Source organism: Magnolia sinica, chromosome 17 (assembly GCF_029962835.1).
Source record: "Magnolia sinica isolate HGM2019 chromosome 17, MsV1, whole genome shotgun sequence".
Taxonomy (NCBI): Eukaryota; Viridiplantae; Streptophyta; class Magnoliopsida; order Magnoliales; family Magnoliaceae; genus Magnolia; species Magnolia sinica.
This window is the reverse complement of record NC_080589.1, coordinates 7,876,587-7,892,461: the sequence shown is the minus strand read 5'-3', so window position 1 is coordinate 7,892,461 and position 15,875 is coordinate 7,876,587. Positions and strand designations below refer to the sequence as shown.

Here is a 15,875-nt window from a genome sequence, read left to right as displayed (position 1 = left end):
AATACTAACAATTGAACCTTTTCAACCAATCAATGCTTTCCCGTTCAAATTGATGAATGTACAAAAAAAGGACCAAAACAGCACCTGTAATTCGTGCATGGAACTTCTTTATTCGTAAATGCCGAGAGAGTGTACATTGTTAGCTGCAAATAGCAGAGGTGACAAAAAGACTAACTGTATGATTGCAATGGGATTAGAGAGAAAAAAATTGTGTTGCAAGCTTGCAATTGATGTATGAACATTGATCAGTGTAACACTACTTGTACATGGGAACCCTACCCCATTATCCAACATCTAACTCTACAAGAAACCCAGCACATCGCTGTTCAAGCTTTCATCTTCCATTATCGAGCAGTCATCCACATCATGTCCAAACTGCCCACAGCAAGGTACAGGGCAGCGCCTCCGTTTCCTAGAAATCTCAACCACATCTCTCATTCTTCTTTGTTTCAGCTTTCCTAAAGCAACAGCTTCATGATTCACAGACGCAAAGCTCTGAACAAAAACATCGGAATCCTCCACCTCCGGTAGAATCAGCGAGTCAGTGGGACTACCATATGCAATATCGATCGTTCCATGCACGGACCTAGGGAATTCCTTGATCCGAGATAACACCATAGCAATTTGCTCAGAAGAAAAATCAAGCCGTTCTTCTGACTCAACCGATTCTGAAATAAGAGAAGAAACCATGGATTCCAGTAGTTGAACTCGATCGGCATGTTCCCTCAGAGAAGCCCGAAAGAGCTTTGTAGGAGATGAAGTGACCCCACGCCAACGGATGGGTAGATATTGGTCTGGAATGTGAAAGCAGTTATTTGTTGAGAGGACACGAAGAACATGCCGACAAAGGATACCTGAAAACTCGAATTGATGGCAGCTACAGCTAATGAGCTCTTCTCGAGGGACCCAAATCACTTTGCACCCTCCATCCATCTGTGTGTGATGTCTCACAAGAAAACAACCATCTTGCAGCTGAAATGATGCATATTGTGGAGCTAACACAAGCTCTTCTTGGAGCTTACAAAATGCATGAGGTGTAAGAATGGTTGCTGCATGCGATTCAATTGGTGAACCCGTTTTAAGACCGACTTTGCGAAGCTTCTGTTGCATCTTCTGTTTCACTCCCGCTTGATCTCTAAATTCGACCACAACAGCCACCTGTGAAGAGAATGTTGAAACAAGGTAAGGCTGTGAAGCTAAAATGATGTATAAAAGATATAATGTTCAATCAAGCAATAAGTAGTACAAGTGGGGCTCACTTTTTGGTGATGCAAATTGTACACATGGTAGGCTACCCTAAAAAATTACCCCACCAGATGGTTGTAAACATCCTATTGAACCCCCAATAAATGTGGACAATTGGTTGTAAGTCCATCTGCAACAGATGGCTAGGATAATCTAATAGGGGAGATACATGGAATAGCCCATCCCACGGCAGACAGGGCCAACAACATCAAAAGATAAGGTTACCAAAAGTTGTGCCCACCTGTACAATTGTGGGTATGAATGAAAAGGGGGAAATAACTATTCACAAACAAGCATATCATCATATAGAGGCGAAGCTTCCTATTCATTTCATGAAGGGAAGTTCCCTATGCAATCAGTTTGTAGATTTGGGGCCATGATTATTCTATCCAAACCGTTGATCTGATGGCCCCCATCATGGATGGACCATTCCAAAAAGATCCTCTCAATTGGTCAACTCTAACCTTCCTGTTAATGGCATGCAAAATACATGATTAAAAAGAAATGCATGAACAAGCCACATTCAATGGAGGAAAGACCAAAGATTCAATATTTAGGATCCTCCAATTTGGATTTTTTTTTTTTATTTTTTTTATTTTTAGGAATAGTCCATCCATGAAGTGGGCCTTTAGATCGATGGCTTGGATGGACCAACCATGGGCCCCAAATCTACAAACTGAGTTTCACATATGGATCTTCCCTATGCAAAACAAAGAGGAAACGCAGTCTCCATCGTAAAATACCCCAAAATAATTAGAAAAGAATAGGGTGCCATACTTGCTCTACAAAATGATTGAGATGTGATTGTGCACTCAAAAATCGTTGGATGAAAGTATTTATGGACTCTGATTGGAGAGTAGTATTAATTCCCGAGAAGAAGTTGCATCTCAAGTATGGTAGCACCCAAAATGTCCGTAATGCATATAAACTGAGAATATGCTTATTCATATGCAGTCCATATGTGTTAACCATCTCCTTCCATCCTACTTCAAAGTCCTCAACTGTCTCCATGCTATAGAGCTGATGGAACTCGGCCATCCAGTTATCGTATTGCGACCCAAGAAGTGCTGAAAACCAATCAGCGAACTTTGCAACGATGTGCCAAATGCAGAAAGCATGTTTGGTGGTTGGCATTTCAGCAACAATGGCCTCCTTAAGCCAAATATTTTGGTCAGTCAAGATTGTTTGTGGAGCTTTTCCTTTCATGAAACCCAAAAATGTCTGTTATAAAAAGAAAACAACTTCAGTTCAATGAAATCCTGTTCTCAGTGTACACAGCAAACATGTATGGTGATCAGGAACATTGATCTGCTGGGTCCCAAACATGATTGGACCATAGATTAAGATTCACAGTGATTGGAAAACCCAGACCATCGGATCAATGTGTGTTTTGCCTGTTGAATGTGGACCTCTGCTCTTTTACTTGTTGTTTTATTTAACCAACCCATTTTCAGGCCACTGACTGGATGTTTACTGCAGTCCAGTTGCCCTGCTTTTTGGGCAATGGCCCATGAAATGATCCAACAAATCAACAGTCCTGATGACCTCAGGCAAACCAATTAGTACAATGCAGATGTTTTGGTTTGCACTAATGGAACTCCACTAAGCAAACGTGTCATGGTAGCATTCTTCATGCCAGGAATAACAAATCACAAGCCTATTACCTTCAACGCCCATGAGAAGGAATGCATATTTTCATCCCGTAGTAGCACGCAGCCAAAGAAACAATTCATGCCATGATTATCCACTCCAATCCAGATTCCGAGCAGCATGTCATAGGCATCCAAACGGTGTGTCGTGTCAAAAACCACTGCATCTCCAAATGCCTCATATGATCTAACTGATGAAGCATATGACCAAGCGATATGCTCCAATCTGTTGTGTGAGTCTATTTTAAAATCATACTTGAAGTTGGGGTCTTCATCCTTTATAGTCTTGCACATTGTGAGAAAGTCAATGACATCATCATCCCGATCCACATTTCTAAAAGACTGCAATAAGTTTCTCACATCAATTTCCGTAAATGGTAAGCATCCTAGTTTCACACCTTTCTCTAGTTCCATTAGCCTTAGCATTTGCCGCACTGACATCCCAGCTTTGGTGAACATGCAAATGCGGCTTTTGTCATCTGCCGATATGGTACAATAAGCATGAAGGAGGTGAACGTCATTCGATTTCAAGAGTTCATGATTGTGGGTGTTGCTGAAGCCTGTAATACGCCATTCAGCAACGTCAAAATCTGCCCTTTTGACGATTCGCATGTATGCCGGACACCCACAACGTGACGATTTCCGATTTCTATGTAGTTTGCTTTCATCGGATGGCTTCAGCTGTGGATAGCCGCCACGATGGCAGGTAAAATCCCTTCTGGTGATTCCCCTGCCAACACCATCTTTTCCTCTAGTACGATGGCGTCTAATGGTGAAACCACATTGCTTAGCAAAACTGCAATAAAATTCATAAGCGGCGTCTTGAGAAACAAACCTTTGGCCAATAAAAGGAACAAGATTTACAGAAGTTTGCCGCGATAAAATTGTTTCCTCAGGTGTTTCCTCTACAGTGCCAATATCGTCTGGTGACAGATCGGTACCCGTATCAGAAGCTTCCATCACTAGCCCTGATTCTTCGGATATTCTTTCCATTATATACAAATGTGACCGTAAATATAATGCCTGCATGCAACATTGCAGGTATTAAAATACCAAAATAGAATGTCAAGCCTACAATCATATCAAGTTTTTAAAGAAAAAAAAAATGTCATGAACAACAGAAGGCATGTATCCTCATCATTTACAGATATATTACGAATACGGAAAAAGAAAAAAGAAAAAAAAAACAAAAGGTTTTCCAATTCCACTTGAATGATCTCAGATCTTCTGCACACAGCAACTTGTCATCCATCACATGGGTCAATCAGGCTCCTCAACCCATTAGTCATGCCATTCTTTAGGGCCCGTTTGGCCGGTCGGATTGGAAGGGATTGGATGGTATTGGAAGGGATTGGAAGTTAAATCCCGGGATTGGCCGGGCGTGCCAAACAGAGTCAGTGATCTGATCCCAATTCCATGGATCTTAAGACAATCCACTCACAACACCAACATTACCTTTAAAGCCCATCCAATCCACCTTAATCCGTTCAAATTTGCCTGGTACGTGTTTGGTTCAAGGGATTGGAAGGGATGGGAAGGTTTAATCCCCGGATTGGCCCGGCGTGCCAAACAGACTGGATATAGCAATTCAGGATATAGCAATCCCATGGATCTAAAGACAATCCACTGACAACACCATCATTACCTAGAAATCCATGCCATCCACCCTAATACCATTCAATCCCTTCCAATCCACCCGGCCAAACGGGCCCTTAGCAAACAAATGGAAGGCTAAAAACACTTTGGTCAAGTTTTATACATTGTGGCTTTTAAAACTTAGACTCCCTGACGAGCCACGTCCATACAATGTTTAACTAATAAAACATTACATGTAAATCATCATCTACCTTTCATTGTTAAAAAAAAAGAAGTAAAGTCAATCATCATCATTCCATCATCTTCATAGCCCTTATTATTATGAGTCCTCTTTTGCCAATAATTCCTATCCACCAAGGCTCTATCCTCAATAATTAAACAAGCCTTCATATCACTTCATCCTATTAAAATATTTATTTTAATATCACAGTGAAATTATTGTATTTTAATAGCATATTGAATTCCAATCTCAAATTGGTGGAACAGGAGCTAGGACAAAGCTCTGATAACAAACAGCGATTGAAATCATTTATACATAAGAATTCCAAAAAATAAGTGATCCAGTGGTACCGCTACCACGATAGCTCATGGTGGTACCAGGATGTTGTGGGGCCCATGAAATGTATTCACGACCCATTCGTCAGATTTGTCACCTCCTGTTACCACCAGGGCCCAAAAATCAAGCCAATCGATGAATCAGGTCAGACAAAGCACAGTGAACACTTTGAGAGGGTACAGCCACCCTTGATTTGAGTGGGAGCTCACAATGTTTTTTTGTGGAATCAGGCCATTCAGACCCTTCTCAGACATGGATGAAGGTTTAGGCCGAAAATCAGGTGGTTTTCAACTCATGTGGGCCTAGTGAAAATCAAGGGTGGGCATCCCCTACCAACTGTTTCACTGCTCTGTGGCCCACATACAGGTAACATGAGGTGACACATCTAATGGGTGGGTTGGATGCTGTGCATGCATAGTGTGGCCCCCACACCAGCCTGGTACCACCATAAGATATGATGATACCGGTGCCACTGGAGTGCACCATTACAAAATTAAATGGCAAAAATAGTAAACCTAAAAATCGACTATTTGCATTTAAAAAAGTATTGCAAGGATGAAAGATTAAACATAAAAATAGCTATTCATATCAGCTGTCTAGGAATGTCAGATACGACACCTGTTGACGAGGCAAATTTTTTTTAAAAAAGGGCAATCCTGATTACATGGTGCAGCCCAACTCATAGACTGGCTGAATGTTCCACATCCTGCGGGCTTGGCACATGTGGAAGCATGTACATGGGCTGGAACCAACAGTCTTCTGGAATTAGCAAACCTCCAAAAACAAATGCAATGAAATAGGAATGTTACAAAAACAAACAGTATGAGTCCAGTGTTGAGGCTGAGAAATCAATCAGGCAACAACCACTGATATGGTTTTACAGTTTCACTACTCACCCATGCACTAGCATGCATATTTCCTCCCTTATTCGGTAATAGTTTTGATGAGATAAGTTGTAACAAATTCAGCTTTGCCACTGCAGCATAAAGGACAAAGGCCCTTTTCTCATCTTTATCAGCTGGGAAATTCATTACTAACAAGAAACTGTAGCTACCAAAGAAAAGTAGCAGATAAAACCAATATCCCCAAATATTGGAGCTTCCAGAGAGGCCCAATTACTGTTTCGCGCCGTAGAAAATCAAAGCAGGAGATTCAACTTTACTTTCAAAAATGAACTTCAGACATGAAAATGGTTTAACTGTTTAGGTCAAAGTAATAGCCTTTAGTAGTTGGGTGCGCTCCAGCAGTACCGGTACAACCATAAGCTTATGGTACCGGGCAAATGTGGAGCCACATGATGTATTCACTCCATCCAACCCGTCCATCAGATAGGTCATCTCAGAAAACCCCTGCAACAAAAAACCTCAGCCCGATCCAAAACTAAAGTGGGCCACAACAAAAAGAATGAGGTGGGATGGAACACCCACCCTTGAATTTCAAATGGGCCCACCAAGTCTCGAAACAGAGTGAATTTTGGTCTGACCCTTCATCTGGACTGGATGAAGGGTCTTAAGTCTTAACGGCCTTGATTATATACACACACACACACACACACACACACACACACACACACACACACACACACACAACACATTGGGCCATCCATGCCAACCAAGAGTGGGCGTTCTTCTCAATATATTCCATTTACTGTGGCCCACTTGAGTTTGGAATCGGGCTGATTTTTGGGATCTAGGGGTTTTTTTGAGTTGACAAATCTTATGAACATGTTGGATTCCGTGAACACATGCCTTACGTCTGCCAAGAACCACCGTAAGCCTATGATGATATCAACAGTGTTTTAAGTATCGACGATATCGGCCGATATATCCCACGATATATCTTGTATCCCACATGTGCGATACGAAACGCACAAGTAGTGCGATATATCCCACATGTTCCATTGGGTGAACATTTTCAATTTTCGATCCTTTTTTTGTCTTATGTAAATCATGTTAAATCAATGTCAAATTGTTAATTTTCCATGTTTTGCATGAAAAATCATGGATCGAGAGTTTTGATTTTGAGATTTTGAGGAGATGGGCCGAGTCGTGGAAAATTGAAAAAAAAAAATCAAAATTTCTCAATTTCTCACATATCAGTTGCAATCTTTGTGTCTAAATATAAAATAAAACATGTATGTAACCTGATCTAATGATTCTTCTTTTGATTTTGAATGTATTGCTTGTGTTTCCACACATCTTCTTACATTTATAAATTAAATGAATAGACTTCGAATATACCTGCATCAATTCAATTACACAGCGCATAGATTAGGATCTCATACAAAGAAAACCTATTATGTGCACTTGTTTTTTTATAATGTTTTGATTTATAAGTGTGTATTGATGTCTTATTTTTAACAATCGTCAAAGTTTCATTGAAAAATCCGACCAATTTCCCAATGTTTCCCTATGTTTCCAACAACAACAATTCATTACTCGATACAACCGATATATCCCATGCGATAACCGATATGCATCCGTATCTCAAGAGTGTGATACGTAATGCGATACCGATATTTCAAACACTAGGTATCAGTACCACTGGAGTGTGCCCCTTAGTAGTTTCTAACCAGTCACCAACTTGTTTACCTTTTAAAAAAAAAAAAAGATATACAAAATTAGAAGCGAAAACACAACCTTGGAAAAACGTTGTCTACAACAATGACAATAAATTAAAAAATTGTTCTACACCCACACAGATGATGACGACAACGACAAAACAATCACATAAAAAGAATAAACATCTCTTTTTCTTCCCATGATAAAGTTTTCATTATAGTAGGCAACAAAGGAACATCCAAATCACACTCTAAAATTTTCATTTGGAAAAATGAGAGAAGTAAATATTTTATTAGAATATCCTAAACTGGAGATATACCTATTAATCACAAAAATGTTACAATGTAAAGATATGAATGTGTGTTGCCCCACGGGTCCCATCCCCACCAATTCCAATATTTTCCAACCTGAAGCATGTAGGGGAAATATCAAATACCCACATGAATGGAAGAATTCGGTAGTATTACCTCAAATCCATCACTATCATAATGCTGTCTTCTATCTGGACTTGATAAAAGATTATACGAATAAGCAACCTCTTTAAAACTTTCTGAAGCTTCATGGTTGCCAACATTTTTGTCAGGGTGGTACCTGTTAAACATTTCACAATAAGGTTAACAACAAAGCATCAACTTTACAATCATGATTTTTAAGTCAGGAAAGAAAACTAACAAACTGGAACTAGCAAAATCTGTTGGGGAAAATAGTTGAAGTAACACTTTGAACAATATGAAGTTAATATCACAGAATATAATAGATATAAAAGGCAAACAATCTTTACATTCTCTACAAACCAATTCCAAGTGTTTTTTTTTTTTTTGGAGAAAATGACCATATACAAAACAATAAAAAGGAAAGATACAAAGGCAAAAGCCTAAAGCAGAAGGTGACCCTATCGTCAATCCGCCTCCAACCAAGCCCTGAGCAGAAAAGCAAAGAAAAAGAAAAAAACGGCATAGCCCAAACACCCAGGACCTAAAATCCAAAAAGCTTAGGCACCCAAAACAATGTAATCTCCTTCACTCCACAATGCAGCTAGAGAAGTTCCATTAAATTCCAGCAATGAAAGGGCCAATCCAAATGCCATCGATGTGATCGAGTGCTTGAGAGAGCCTCAAGCGAAGAAGCTTTGCCATAAAAAAATTCTAGCATCTCTCTCTACATGCCCCATGAAACCCTGAAGGAAAGATCAACCAGATTAATCTTCCACAAATTGAACAAGAATCACCCGACCAACCAGCAATGACAGCAACAACTGATGTATTACTAGCTCACTCAACCTTGAACACATCAAAGAAATTATCCCAAATGGCCCCTGCAGGGACTGAGAATGAAGAAAAAATTATCCACCAATTTGTCAGCTTGTGTACACATAAAGCACAAATTAGGCATTAATGCATCACCGAATTTCTCTTCTTGAGATTGTCAACAGTTAAGATTGTATTCGTTGTGGCAATCCACAAAAAAGTTTGGACCTTGTGAGGAATAGAAGTAGGGGTGGCAATGGGCTGGGCTAGAGCCGGGCCAAGGTTGAGCGTAGTTCTGTAAGCCCTGGCCCTAATCGAGCTAAGAGGCCTTGGCCTTGATCCTAACCCTGCAAGGCCAGCCCTGTAAGGAAAAAGATTTAAATAATAAAAGGCTTGAAATAGGCAAATCGATTTTTCCCCCTGGGTATCCTCCTACAACGTCCTATCAGATAAACGGTTTGGATCATTAAAACATAACCCAGATCCACGAGTGTTTTTAAACTATAACATAGATCATTGATCAGTAAGCTGGGCTCGAACCCAAGACCTCAATGTTGAAACATGCCCTGTCTACCATCGAGCTGCAGCTATTAAAACTCACAATTGTCTTTCTGACTTGGGTAGGATCCTCCAACAGGATATTATTAGCAGAAATTTAATGAATATGGTTCATCCTTCGTCTCCCATTTGTTATCATGTGAAAGAAGAGAGTGGTCTTGTCCTCCTCCATGAACTACGGGGCTTTGGATTTTTGCCTTCAACCCACTTTTCCTCTTCTCAAAATGACTTGGTATTCAGCTTTAAGAGATTCCCTCTACTCAGCCCTATCTTCATCTAGCCGCCTTTCCTCTTCCTCTCTATCGATGTAGTTGATTTTGCTGAACAACTCATCTTTCTTCAGCCTATCTAACCCAAAGGTAGCTGTGTTCCATTCTTTCAGCCTAGATTTAACATACTCCTTCAGGATCCTACGACCAACCCACCCTTCAACATTACATTTAGCCCACCATTTTGACACCGGATCAAAAAGGCCTTCGTGATCCAACCACCAATTATGAAATCAAAATGGCATGGGACCAAGTGAGACACCAATAGACTCAAGGAAAATCATACATGATCCAAAGCTGGTCTCGCCAATACAGAATTGCGTTAACTCAGGAAAACGACCCTCCTAGTTGAACAAGATTTAAAATAATAATAATAATTTTAAAAAAAAATAAAAAAACAATATCTAATTTGCACATCACCAGCCTTTCTTGGTTGTTTGACGAAGTAAAGATCAATTAGATCATTGAGTGCAACAAACTCTGCAAATTTCAAGTCATGACTCATAAATTCTACTTCCCTCCAATTTTTCAAACCCAAAGTGGATGATGTTAATGTTGTAGTTTTCTATATAAAGGTAGTAAAGAAAGAGAAATAAGGGAGATTGTTATAATATATTTTATACTAATGTCTGCCAAATAACATCAGGCGAGTGGCTACATGACCAAACATAAAGCAAGGTGGGCCATAGAGTTATACAACCCTCATTACCACCACCTAGTTGTGTTGTACAACCATACGACCCACACCCATCATCATTAACACTCCCCTCAAGAGGGAGCGTAGATATCATCCATGCCCAGCTTGTCCTGAATACTCAACGATTAACTTCTTCCAAGAGCCTTGATGAAATTGTCCTGCAACTTGATTGCTACTAAACGATTGACTCTCTTTTTTCCCCTTTCAAAAAAAAAAAAGATACACAAAAGATACATCTTTAGAGGACACCTTCTCACAAATAAACTAATTGTCCACTTCAATGTGTTTGGACTTTGGTCCTCCTATAGAAGACGGCGTTACTAGCAATGCATGAAGCAGCCTAATTATCACAATGTAAGGGAATGGGACTTTCAACTTAGAAAAGAAAAAAAAAAAAAAATCTCATGAAGTAACATTTTGAGCCACATTAGCACGTAAGTCATATGAGCTATAGCTCTATACTCAGCCTCTACACTTGATCTCTCCACCACATTATGCTTTTTGCTCTTCCAAGTTACAAAATTACCACCAGCATATGTACAATAACCTGTAATCGAGCGTCTATCAGCTAGGGAGGCACCCAATTTGCATCCAAGTACCCCTAGACATGAATATGCCCAAATCTTGTATAATTTATTCCACAGCCAGGAAATCACTTCAAATACCTTAGTATACTAGTACAGTAGTACTGCATGGCAATGAGAAGTTCTAGGAACCTGCATGCCTACAACAAATGTTATGTCAGCACAGGTGACTGTGAGATAATAATCTTGCCAACCAGACCACAAAACCAGCCTAGATCATCAAACAAGTCTCCTTGATCAACAGCCAGCTTTTGGTTAGGGTTCACAGGAGTATCAACAGGTTTGGCCCCAAGCATACCAGCTTCCGATAGTAAATCTGTAACATACTTCCATTGGGAAAGATTAATTCCCACCTTAGACCTAGCCACTTCGATCCTCAAAAAGTACCGTCGCTTTTCCAAATCCTTGGTCTTGAAATGACACTTGAGAACCACCATCACAGCCTATAATCACAATGTCATTGATATACACAACCAACATAATCTCACATGCACCCTCACCTTTCTCAACAAAAAATGATTGATAGGCTTGGCTCCATACTAGCCCAAACTCTAACACCACTCAGCTAAATTTCTTGGACCATGCCCGAGGAGACTGTTTCAACCCGTAAGTTGACTTTTTTAATCCTTCACGGTATATTTGACTTCCTCTAAGCAACGTATCCAAGAGATTGCTCCATGTACACCTCCTCATACAAATCCTCATTCAAGAACACATTTTTAACATCTAATTGAAGTAGAGCTAGCTCAATTTTGCAGCAATAAAGAGAATAAACTCGAATGCACGGAGAAAATGTTCCAGAGTAGTCCACACTAGATGTTTGTGTGAATCCTTTGACGACAATATGTGCCTTTAAAGGATCAACTGATCCATCTGGAAGATACTTAATGGTGTTAACCTATTTAGACCCAACAGCTCACCAACGGGCAATCATGCCAAGTCCCATGTCCCATTAGAGTGTAGGGCTTGCATCTCTTCATCCATAGCTTCCTTTCAACTAATATCACTGAAAGGAATGAGGAAAAGAAATAGATGACAAGGAGCACACAAATCACAGGATGGTAGGAGAAATGATCTAGACCCAAAAAAAAAAAACTGAGATAGGATGTAGAGTGCTAGACCAAGTACTTTGGCATAATGGATAGACCATCGGAGGTAGTAGGGTGCAATGAATTTTTGGACGTGGAAGATGACAACTAAGAAGCTTGAGAGACAGCACAACACCACCCTTCTTCTGTCTAGTGTATTCCTGAAGTGGGTAGTAGGGGGAAGTGGATTTGTGGACATGGAAGACAACGGTTGAGAAGATGAGGGACAGGTGACACAATGCCACCCTTCTTCTATATAGTTCATACTTGAAGTGATCGAGTGGTAGATGGATCAATAGAGAGTGATGGATCTGGAACAAGTAAAACAACTTGAGGTGGTATAGGCATGTCCACAGACTTCTGATGCTCAAATGGAAAGAACGAAGAGAGAGAGAGAGAGAGAGAGAGAGAGAGAGAGAGAGAGAGGAGACTTGTATCCATGCTGAGACCTAGAATACCCAAAAGATACGTTTCAAAGTGCAAGGATCTAACTTGTCAAACCCGGGTCCCAATCGATGGATAAAATATGTACACCCAAAAACCTTTGGACAAAGAAAGAATAAGCGACCTCTGGACTCAAATTTTGACATGGAACATTTCCCTTTAACACAAAATAGGGCATATGAGTGATGAGAAAACATGTGGTTAGTATAGCATCTCCCAAAAAATACTTTGGTACATTCATCTAAAATAAAAGAGCATGGTTACTTCAAGTAAATGATTATGCTTGCGTTTAGCACCCCATTTTGTTATGGAGTGTGACTAGAGATGAACACAAACCGAGCTAGCTTGGTTAACTCACTCGGTTCAGCTCGGATAAGCTCGACTCAAAGCTAGGTTCGGCCCTGAGTTTGACTCGACTCGACTCTAAGCTCCGCCTGAACTTGACTCAGTTCGGCTCGAGTTATAACTTAATTATATATATATATATATATATATATATATATATATATAACTTAATTAATATATTATATATAATACAAAAAAGGGCCCGCCTGTATAAAAACTAGAAAGAAAATGCTCGACTCAAAAGCTTGAACTCGAACTCGGCTTGGAAGCTTGAGCTCAAGCTTGAACTTGGCTCAAACTAGGCTCAAGCTGCTGACCGAACCGAGCCGAGCTGCCAGTCAAGCTCGAAGATCAAGCTGAGCCGAAATCAAGCTGGGATAGGTTGTTGGCTTAACCGAGCCGAGCTGTGCCAAGCTCAACTCGGTTCATCTCGTGTACTGCTCTGAGTGTGACGACAAGATGTTTGATGTATGATTCCATGCTTTTGTAAAAATGACTGAAAATCATTTGAAATGTATTTACCCTCATTATCAGAATGCACAATTGTATGTTTGTTTTGAATTGATTTCTAATCTCAGCACAATATGAATGAACCATGGAAAAAAGCTTATGTTGTATCATTCTGTAAATGTAGCCCAGTTGTAGAAAAATCATCCACAAATGTGACACGATACTTATACCATGATAGTGCATTTTGACACCATTGACAATGGAAACAGACCCAAAGGTTGTCAAGGTTGAAACCGCGGAAGCTGACCTTTGGTTAGGAGAGGGCTCACCCAACATCGAAAGGGACAAGCAACTGTTTTTGACGAACAAGAGTCAATCATTTGAACTCATTTGACAAGCTCTTTGTGAATGATTAGTTATTGAAGTGGGATCTAGAAGGGTGCTTGTAGCAACATTAAGGACAAGGTTGTTTTATGGGAGATGGAAGTTATGATCCCCAAATTCTTTATTTCTATTTTTAGATTTGAAATTTACTGTTTCAGGATTTCTTTAGGAAGTGAGATGTCTTATATGTAAGGAGACCTTTTGAAAGGGAAAAATGTTATTTAAATTTAAGATAGATATCAGGATATTTGATTAGATTTATCTACTATTCGAGCATCAAAGTTTCTTATAAAAAATAAAAAAACAAAAATAAAGATAAAAACTGCAATGAGGGCTAGAGGATGAGAATGAAATCCATTTCAATCTCACAAGCAGGTTTGCCCCTCTAACTAGCAAAGTCATATCAATAAATATTTACATCTTATTTTTATTATTTAAGGCTCATATCATGTAATGGCATCTTATTTAAATCTTGGTGTGGGTGTGGGTGTGGATGGGTGAGTGTCTGAATGGGAGAAGATAGGGGCCATGCTGGTGTGTGTTCGCAACCATATGTTAAATGGTAGTAACTCATCCACATTACACTTGCGTTCTTCCAGACCACCCAAACCATGAGCCCTGTTAACACACTGAGCTGGCGATCCAAACCATCTGACTTTGAAACTGAATTGAGAACACTAACCATTTTAACCATGCATTTGGTTCCACCAATTTGACAGTTAGGACCATTCAATCAGCACAATTTTCATCCTAAACCCCATCCATAACAGCGCCAACAATCTGGACGGCATGGATTCACTTTATATAAGCCTCACCCATGGCACATGAGTTGCCACCAGATAACAAATGGTACCAAACACACACTTCAGTCAGACCATAAGCACAAATCATTTCAAGGAAAAGGAATAACTAACTAAAACTACCAACTCATATACACCATAACAACTGTGTATACACATCCCAATAACCCAGAATCAAACAATACAGGCTGACATTTCTCTCCCCCATTTGGATGAGAGGGACTTACTTTAGAGCTAACTTCCTGTAAGCTGTCTTGATCTCCAGGTCCGTCGAAACCCTAGAAACCCCCAACACTTCATATGGGTCCCGCCGAGGAGCTGGCCGAGACGGATTCTCCATCTCCTACGACCTCACTGTCCGATACAACCGACTAATCTCAATCACATCCGATCATATCTCAAATTCGACCTAACTCAATCAAATCGGATGAAAATGAGTCCTGGAAAAGGAAAGAACCCCATATCAGTTGAAAAAACCTAAATTCAAATGAAATTCAATCGTAGGAATGAGACATGTTCCTAAATTCAAATGAATTTCAATCGCAGGAATGCGAATTTTACCATTTTGAAGGGAAGATGGTAGATCTTTGGAGGGTGAAAGCTGGAAAAAATCTATGATGGGAGGAGAGAGGGAGGAGTAACGCGCATGGAGAGTGGCTGTCTATTAACGGTAGAGGCTAACGTGCACCGACGGGATGCACGGGGTTATCGAGCGCACGCGATGTGAGCCGTTGGATACGACGGTTGCTTTCATTCTGCCGTTGTTATGGTTTTTTCGCCTGGGTCGTGATTTCAGAGCCTGCTTTTTCGCGCACGGGATGATCTGCGCTCCCTGCGCACTCCGGATCAAACGGCGCACGCGACAAAGGAAGGGGGGGTGAACTTCTCACGGTGGCGTAATTTAGACGAACCCTAATTGAAGGAAAACCGTTTCGACCTTAATCGGCGCATGCTCTCCGTTAAGGTTTCTAACGTGCGCAGGAGCGGACGTTACCCGATCAGGTGGGACGGTTTGTTTTGGAGAGCGGATCCGCTGCCTCAAATAGCGTGCCATAGAAACAGGCACACGTATATGATGATCTGAACCATGAATCCTGCAGAATCAGCCGTTGATTGTACCCTGATCAAAAAGTTACTTTGATTGGATCATCCTAACCATCTAATAAATAAACGTATTCTAAATGAATGTGAGCCTTTGCTGACTTTTATCTTTTATGTTTGTTTGTATGCCACCAGTTCAAGGGCCAGGATCATCCAGTAATTGTAATTTTTGAACCAAATGAGTGGTTTTGATCTCACCCATGTATGCAACTTGTACGGATGCAAGAGGCACCAGGTCTCTACACCACATGTTCTAGGAAGAGCGTGCAACGCCCGATGTCTGTGGGCCCACTATGATGTT

The 15,875-nt window shown here is 40.4% G+C and overlaps 1 protein-coding gene across 3 annotated transcripts; it reads right to left on the bottom strand.

Annotated features, from left to right (window-relative positions):
• Positions 1-87: 87 nt before the first annotated feature.
• LOC131230966 (protein FAR1-RELATED SEQUENCE 11-like) lies at positions 88-15,487 on the bottom strand. 3 transcript variants are annotated; one of them, XM_058226995.1, is made up of 6 exons: positions 15,035-15,486; positions 14,701-14,913; positions 8,075-8,198; positions 2,910-3,917; positions 2,023-2,466; positions 88-1,158 (listed from the first exon to the last, which is right to left on the bottom strand). In XM_058226995.1, the coding sequence occupies exons 2-6, from the start codon at positions 14,811-14,813 to the stop codon at positions 301-303; spliced, it is 2,547 nt and encodes an 848-aa protein (XP_058082978.1). In that variant the 5' UTR covers positions 14,814-14,913; positions 15,035-15,486; the 3' UTR covers positions 88-300. The 3 variants fall into 3 exon arrangements, with proteins under 3 accessions (XP_058082978.1, XP_058082979.1, XP_058082980.1); XM_058226996.1 differs by having other exon boundaries at positions 14,701-14,882; XM_058226997.1 differs by lacking the exon at positions 2,023-2,466 and having other exon boundaries at positions 15,035-15,487.
• Between the last annotated feature and the right edge of the window lie 388 nt (positions 15,488-15,875).

What these genes read in the sequence shown, in the direction of transcription:
- LOC131230966 (XM_058226995.1), bottom strand. Translation starts at nt 14,813, where the DNA reads ATGGAGAATCCGTCTCGGCCAGCTCCTCGGCGGGACCCATATGAAGTG. An exon ending in TACAGGAAGTTAGCTCTAAA is followed by an intron (nt 8,199 to 14,700) that starts GTAAGTCCCTCT and finishes AATGTTTAACAG; the next exon opens with GTACCACCCTGACAAAAATG. An exon ending in CCTTCTCATGGGCGTTGAAG is followed by an intron (nt 2,467 to 2,909) that starts GTAATAGGCTTG and finishes TTTTTATAACAG; the next exon opens with ACATTTTTGGGTTTCATGAA.